Source organism: Azolla caroliniana, unplaced genomic scaffold, assembly GCF_043228905.1.
Source record: "Azolla caroliniana isolate FFs.n. ecotype wild unplaced genomic scaffold, voAzoCaro1.0.p SCAF_2, whole genome shotgun sequence".
Classification (NCBI taxonomy): domain Eukaryota; kingdom Viridiplantae; phylum Streptophyta; class Polypodiopsida; order Salviniales; family Salviniaceae; genus Azolla; species Azolla caroliniana.
The window spans coordinates 25,824,136-25,831,934 of NW_028230437.1; the positions used below are offsets into that span (position 1 = coordinate 25,824,136).

The 7,799-nt window shown below is 38.2% G+C and overlaps 1 protein-coding gene across 2 annotated transcripts; it reads right to left on the bottom strand.

Annotated features, from left to right (window-relative positions):
* Positions 1 to 3,516: 3,516 nt before the first annotated feature.
* On the bottom strand, positions 3,517 to 7,427 carry LOC147867844 (uncharacterized). 2 transcript variants are annotated; one of them, XM_087315668.1, is made up of 7 exons: positions 6,405 to 7,427; positions 5,667 to 6,298; positions 5,421 to 5,545; positions 5,083 to 5,155; positions 4,890 to 4,989; positions 4,740 to 4,808; positions 3,517 to 4,354 (listed from the first exon to the last, which is right to left on the bottom strand). In XM_087315668.1, exons 1-7 carry the CDS (start codon positions 7,290 to 7,292, stop codon positions 3,758 to 3,760), a joined length of 2,484 nt encoding a protein of 827 aa, XP_087171794.1. In that variant the 5' UTR covers positions 7,293 to 7,427; the 3' UTR covers positions 3,517 to 3,757. The 2 variants fall into 2 exon arrangements, with proteins under 2 accessions (XP_087171794.1, XP_087171793.1); XM_087315667.1 differs by having other exon boundaries at positions 5,421 to 5,563.
* Positions 7,428 to 7,799: the final 372 nt, after the last annotated feature.

The following is a 7,799-nucleotide window of genomic DNA, read 5'->3' on the forward strand; positions in this document are numbered from 1 at the left end:
GCTTGTATCCTTCTGGAGCATCTTCAGTCTCGATTGGGTTAATCTGACCCTTGGCTATTAGATAGTCGTGCATCTGCTCCTTGCAAAAGTTGACGTTCGATCCATCGAACTTCCTTAGACTCATTTCTAATGAGCCGGATGTTGATGCCATTTGAGTCGGTTTGTTGAACTATGACCGGAGTCGACTACGAACTGTGGTAGAGTGCAATTGACTGGCTCACTCGATATCATTCTAGTCGGATTTGGACACAAGCTAAATCGGCTTCGATTGTTGGTAGGTTCTGCCTGAAGCAACTATAGCCAAGTTGGACACAAATGTGCCAATTGGTTAGCCAATTGGATTTCAAATGCTGATTTCAAGGTACCGATCATAGGTTATGTGCCTTTGTGTCAATTATCCAGGTCAATCCTACTTCGGGTGACTACGACAATAAGAGGGATAGGTCCAACTAGTTTTCCCAAATGTTGTCTAGCCAAATGAAGCACGAAATGGGGTTGTTCCTGGGGCCGACTTTGCTTTGAGTGGTTACGACGAGTGAGTGAATAGCGTCAAATGACCTATTTGATTGTCGCCTAACCATATGAAGCATAAGTATGGCATGTCCAATGAAGAAATCTCACTCCGAGAGCTACAATCACAAATGATTTAGAACAGTGCAGGCAGACTTTTCATGTGTTTCTCTTCGGTGAAAATGATCTTGTAGAGAGTTGTCAAACGAGGGATTTCAGTAGGACTGAAATCTTGGAATCTGTTATACTAGAAACGATTTTCAGAAGGAACGAAGGAAGATTTGTTGATGAAGACAAAGTAGACGGTTGGATGTAGAATCGAAAACACCAAGCTCTAATACCAAATGTTAGCGGCCGTTAAGTGTGGAACAATCTTAGCATCTCTTTGTGATGAAGATCATCAGAGAATGGAGAGAAATATATTAAGAACAATAGACAACTAGAGCATAAGACAACATCAACGAGAAAACAAGGAGAAGAGGGACTGCAAAGTAGGCACAAACAAGATCTAACTGTATTATTCTCAAAAGTTACAATAGCACAATGTACAAAGTGAACCCCTTAACACTAGGTTACAAGAGTCAGTCTAACTGACTTAGGGCAACTGCCCTTTCCACTATTTACAGAAATGGCTTAAACCTAGTGTGTCCAATGGGACAATGTGAATATGTCCATTAGAGACCTGTATTCGACACGCTTTGTATGGAACGATTGATCAGCAATGACATTGTTAATGCCCTTGCAATATGCCAATCTAAAAATGTACTCTTGCAAAGTTAGTAACTAGAAGAGGAGGGGAAGAGGAAATGTCCAAGGGGTATCACTTGTCGATCAGTGAAACAAGTAGTTGATAATCCGTTTCGGCTCAAACCAACATGCTATGAAGGTAAGGATGGAACTTTTTCTGTAGTGAAGTAATTTTCTTTCGCATTTAAAATTGACAAGTTGATGTAGGCAATTGGTTGTCACCCTTGATATCTATGTTCTTTTAGGAGAACAAACGCCTAAAACATGGTTAAAATCGTCTAATTGTAACTTGGAAATCAAGGTGAACTAGTTTCTTTATATTCTCAATTAAGTGTTTAATTTTTTTTGGAAAAAAAAATGTTTAAGTTTTGTGAAGCTTTGGTTGCAATCTACATACGAAGTTGTTTCCTTCTTCGAGTAACTAACTAAGGTGTGTGTGTGTGTGTGTGTGTGTGTGTGTGTGTGTGTGTGTGTGTGTGTGTGTGTGTGTGTGTGTGTGTGTGTGTGTGTACAACAAGGTTAGGAATGAAAATAGGGTGAACTTTACCATTGCTAGGAAACTCTAGAGGCTCCTTTGCTAACATTGGAATCCGAAAATTGGCAAGCTGTAATTTTTTAATCTTTTGTAATACCTACTTTAGGACGTATATGTGCTCCATGGAGGTTCGTCTATGGATGAGTATGTCATCTACATAGACCACAATGATGTCACAAGTTGTCAAATTGAGAAATATGTCATTCACCATTCACCATCGGTAGGAATGTGCTATTGGAATCAAATACATCAAATGGCATATCGAAAATTTGAAAAACATGGTCCCCCTGGCATGGAAAGCTCTTTTATGCGCATCTTGAGTCCTTCATCATCAATATTTGCCATTAGCTTGATGCCAAAATCGAGTGACATTTTCCTATCTCGTCTACTCGATCATCAACCCATGGTAATGGGTATAAATCATGCACAATCACTTTGTTGAGTCATCTGAAACCGATACAAATGTGGAAAAATGCCATCGGCCTTGCGCACCAGATGTGGTTCTAGGACCTAATGGTCGTTGGAGGGAATGATGATTGCTTGACCAATGCAATGGTTTTGAATTTTTCTGAATAAATTTTTGTCCTACATGCGAGAAACTTTTGTGGTTAGTTGCGACTTGTATGTGTACAAAGGAATGATGGGGATGTGCTAATATGTGCATCAGCATGGGGAGGAATTTGGTAAACCTAGATTTGTAGTACCAAAATGAAGTTTGTGCTCTGCTTTGCAGGAACCAACACACCCTAATGTGATGGTCCAAAATAGTTGTTTTTGTAGGATAGGAAAACAAAGGTAGAACATATGGTGGCAAACAAGAGAGAGCAAGATACAACAATATGAGAGTGTTACACATGTTGTTTATCACCAAAGATGACTCTGGTTCGCATTACTAGCTCTAATTGCGTGTTGATGCAAGAAATACTGAAACCTAAATCGATTAAGTTTTTTTGTCTAGTTCCATTAATATAGGACAAAGAAAGAACATGATTGGAAGATGTAGAAGCTTACAAGTGTGGTTGTTGCTCTTAGATGTGACCCAAATAGGTATACGCTGAAATAATCATATATCTAGCCAACCAAATCTTGACCAATACATATAACCAACACATGATTTCAACAAGCCATCAACGTCCATGGAAAGGTGTGCATACACTCATGCAAGTGGATATTGTGTAAAAGTTTCTCCTAAATGGGTTATAGATGCCACAAAGAAATGTTTTGGTGCAACTATTTAGCTCAAGGGCACATATCTACGGAGCATTATTTCCAACCACATAAAACATGTAGATTCTTCTTTATGTGGAATTGTTCCCATTACTTTGTGTTATTGCAATCAAATGTTAAGGTATGCGGAAATGGCATTCTGTCTGTTTTGCACATTTCGATACAAAACATCTTGCTTCACGCATTAAAAACAACAGTCTAATAACTGCTCATTAGCATTGTACTTGGGATCTTCAACATTTCAGTTTGTATTAAAACAATGTATTTTAAGATGTAGAAGTTTGAAGTTCAAGAAGTTAAGGCATGAAAGAATAGTTTATATCATTCAATGTTTTTAACTAAATCAAAGCTAGTATCAACAGTCAAAAACAGATAGCACATTAATCCTTAATCTCGCAGCAGTACACACAAAACAATAAAGTACCTGTGCAAAAATCCAAGCAGATTAGAGCACGGAACAAGAAAATCTACTCTTCCAAATCTTTACAATAGATTATCAAAAAATGTAAACGTTTGCACTCAATGTGTACATTTGCTCCTCAATGTATACTTTCTGCCTAATCCAAAATTGAAGATCAAATAACAAAAGTGTACATATTAAGAGTATGCATGATTATGACTATACTCTTCTTCTTTGCTTAACATGATCCTTATCAAATTTGCCATGTATCAAGCACATCTATTGTAGTCTTTATGATGGATACATGGCTCTGTAGTCATTGCGATGGATGGTACTCATTATATATCGGACATCAGTGATGGGCCATCATCCATAGTAATAACCCTAGCTTCTGCCCATGGAAAGTGTAAGATAGAAGAGGTGCTTTGCAAAAAGCAATTGTTTACAATGAATCGAAGACACTGAAGGAGATGGCTATTTGCCTTGCCAGCATCTCGTTTGAGTAGCTCTGACAACAAACTTGGTCGTTGTTGTAATTGCATGGTATCATGTGAAGAAAAATGTTTGTTCCGACGTTTCCACCGTGGTACACGTTCTCTCCGTGGCTTGATTTGATCATTTTCTGTCCTAATAGGGGGAACCTTATCACCATCTGGATTCTCGATCTCTTGCAATTTTTCCTCAATCAGAGATATTTTCTCATCTGCTCCCAATGTATCATCATTTCCAAGAGGAGTCTTGCAAGCATGAGAATTAGAATTGAAATGCCTCTTGTTTGCATTTCCGGATTTGTGTTCTGATACCATATTATATTCTTTATTTTCCAGTCTGCCAGGTTGTTGCTGGTCATCATTACGTGGCATCAAATATTTCGGTGGAATCTCTGCCACTTGAAATCCAAGCTTTTTCTGCCTATCAAGAACCTCTTTCATTTGCTGCAAGAAAAGAATAAAATCGCAATAAGCCATAGCCTATAGGTTGGTAGTTTCAATTCCTGAACCTGTCCCCAGTTGCAGCAATCAAACCAATGAATGGGAATAAGCAAATTGCTTGAAAGAATAAGCACAACGATATGAAAGAATACCGTATGCACATTGAAAAGGAAAAGGTATATATAATTTGTAAACACATCATTGGAAACATTGAGAAGAAAAAGAACATCATTGGAAAGAGTAAGAACATTGAAAAGAATCAGAAAGTTATTGAAACGAATAAGTTCATCTTGGAAGCACATCATCAGAAACAAATAAAAGCACATTATTGAAAAAGAAATATACGCTCATCATTGAGCAATTGACGGGATGTTATGTTGACTCTTACTTCACGATGCTTTCGCAACTCTCCATCAAAGAGAAGTTCTGCTGTTTCACGATTCTTCTTTTGTTCTGCCTGTAGATATTTCCTTGCAAAACATATACTTAAAGCATCCACAGTTTCGTAACCATAACAACACCAAATTCAAATCATTACCTTCCGGATCACATTTGCCAATGTGGGATAGTTCTTTTTGCGCTCTTCACGCCAGCGAGACACCTCATCTTTGTCTTCCATTGAACATAAAGCTAATACCCTACAAGGAAAAAAGCAAAAAAAAAACATATAAGGAATTGATACAATTAAATAAAAAAGCAAAGCAGACATTGGATTGCAGCGAATGCTTTACTTGTGACCAATGGCTGACATTGTGACAGCAACTTTCCCATGCTCAGCAACCTTATGCTCCTTGACAATTTTTCCTTTATAAAGACCAAAAAGATTTGTAATGAGAGAACTAAACACTAAATCAAGATTGAAACTGATTTACCAAGGCTAGATTTATTTGTCAATGATTGAGCTTCTAGAGAAAAATACCAAAATTCTGTCCAAGTTTCTGACATTTATCAGGAAAGCCTTAATGTTTTCAACAATTACCAAACTATTTTGATGTTTTATCATACAGATGAAACACTACAATTCCTTTGATTGAGACTGAAGAAAGCAAAAAACAGAAAAAATGTTCACCTGATGCTTCATATCTACATCCTTCTTCACTGCATTTAACATGTGATTTCAAGTGAGCATTAAAATCCCCTTGATTTCCAAAAGCCCGATCACATGGAGCACAATGCAGTTCTTGCTGATTTGGTCTATGGTTCATGTTTGATCTGCATTAGAAATAATGGCAGTAAAGAGATTGAAACTAAGAAAAATAATATGAAAGAAAACGTCAACATATTTTATCTTTAGAAAGGTTTGGCTTTGGCTCACCTTCCACACATCCCTTGATTATAATGGAGTTCTCTGAAATCATCTTCGCATGTTCCTCCATGATGATTAAAATGATTATCATGCCTGTTCTTTGAATAATGTTTCTCCTTTTGACCTTTTCTTGGCCAGGGAGCCTCTCTATGCGAAGTGCCTTGCGATTTTGAACGATGATCATCCATTTGTATGTTTGTAAAGGGCAATACATGTGGTTTTGGAGGAAAATCCTGGTGCAAATGATTACCTTTTGTGCCAGAGAAAAGGGGTTCTTCTCCACAACATGATTGCGGCTCATCATGTAGAATTGGCTGCTTTTGATCAATCTTTTGCCAATTTGAATGCTTGCCTATCTCAACAGGTACCTTGGTCTCTACATTAGCCTGAGAATTATATTCCTGGGCCTTCTTTTGACCATGACATAATATGAACTCATTCATGCATGGCTGCGTCTCATGCTTCACTGGTGAAACCATGTGTTTACCATGAGCCAATTTCATATCATTACAACACACTTGATTGTTTGTGTGAAGGTTTAGATGTTGATTTCCAGTTGAGCACATTTGTCTCTGTAACATGTTCAACTGTGGATTGTTCCCTTTCCAAGAATGCGAACTCATAAACGCGGTTAAACATCCCTGTGTATATATTAGGGAACGATCGGTCAAAAAACAACGGAAAGAACAATGGTATATGTATGTGAAAAGGATCATTAAATGAGAACGCAAAAGATGACAATCCTACCTGAGGTACAGTTTCCATTACAGGAGGATTTTGAGGATAACTTGGTTGCCAAGTTGATGCCGATTGTTGCAGTTGATGCATTGAAGGGGGTGATATCAAATGACTACAATTATCCATATAAATAGGTTTCCCCAAAACTGGAACTCCAACGGCAATACCATTTACATCACAGCCCTGAGTATATGAAGACGATGAGGTTTGGTTCGAGTGAGGTAACAGGTCATGTGGCATTATCTCTTCCAATGATATGTGTTGTTGAGAATGAGGTTGGATATCTAGATTCGGATTCACATTTGCATTTGCATTTGCATTTTTATGAGGAGCACATAGATCTGGACTAAGATGGGGATACACTCCACCTCCTTCGTAAGGATGGGTATGTGAATGTGGGTATGGATGTGAATATGCATGTAGATATGGATGTTGTGGATTGGCATGCATATGTGTCACTGAATGTTGTGCATGTGTTTGTAAATGCTGTGGATGATGTTGATGGTGTGGATGTGTTTCTGTATGCTGTACATGTGTTTCTACATGTGGACATGTATGATGCGGATTCATAAATGACCGCAATTCCTCTGTTTTATGGTCATGATGTGGTGATGCACATAGCAATGGAGAAAAACCTCCATCACTCTCTCCATGGCACAGGACGGTAGCATCATCACCATGCCTCATATCAAAACCACTGGAAGAATTCCTAAATCCATTGTTTCTTTCCCTTGAGTCCATATGAACAAATACTGATGTTGTGTTGTTATTAGGGTAAGGGAGAGTACCATGACTTAAACCAATTTGTGTAGACTTGTGTTGAGCTTGTTGTTGAGATGAAGAGAATTCCCTACCTGGAGAAAAGGAAGGATGGACAGACTTTGATGATGAAGGCATGGTGTTGTAAAGAAAGGAACTTGCAATCTTTTATTCACGCAGAAGAAGAACAGAGGATGCTCTGTTTCGGTTAATGGTGAGATAGCTGTGTAGCAGGTAAAGGTTTTAGACTAAATTCCTCCCGAGTTGAAGCTCAATGAATTTTTTAAGACACAATAAATCCACCGCACCACAAAAATTAAGTGAGTGGTATTATAAAAGCATTGAAGCTTTAGAAGAGATGAAGAAGAACATGTCACAAGCAACCACTAGCGACTATGGTGTGGCATGAAAGAGAAGGGCGAGACACGAAAAGAAGCTCGGCTTAGAATATTCCAGACCTAAAGATTCTCGGACTAGATTCAAACTAGGCAGATAAATGCAGACATCCGAGCATTTTGTTGTGAGATGTTATTCATGAAGAAAAACTATGAGAAAACTACATGACAACTTTTCTCCTCGAGAGACATGCACTATGTTGGATTCAAACTTGGGGGAGAACAATAACCAATGTTGATCTTCCAAGCT

Coding starts and splice junctions, on each gene's coding strand:
- LOC147867844 (XM_087315667.1), bottom strand. CDS start 7,292: ATGCCTTCATCATCAAAGTCTGTCCATCCTTCCTTTTCTCCAGGTAGG. Junction 6,299..6,404: donor TAATGGAAACTGTACCTCAG/GTAGGATTGTCA, acceptor ATATATACACAG/GGATGTTTAACCGCGTTTAT. Junction 5,156..5,420: donor ATGTAGATATGAAGCATCAG/GTGAACATTTTT, acceptor GTCTTTATAAAG/GAAAAATTGTCAAGGAGCAT.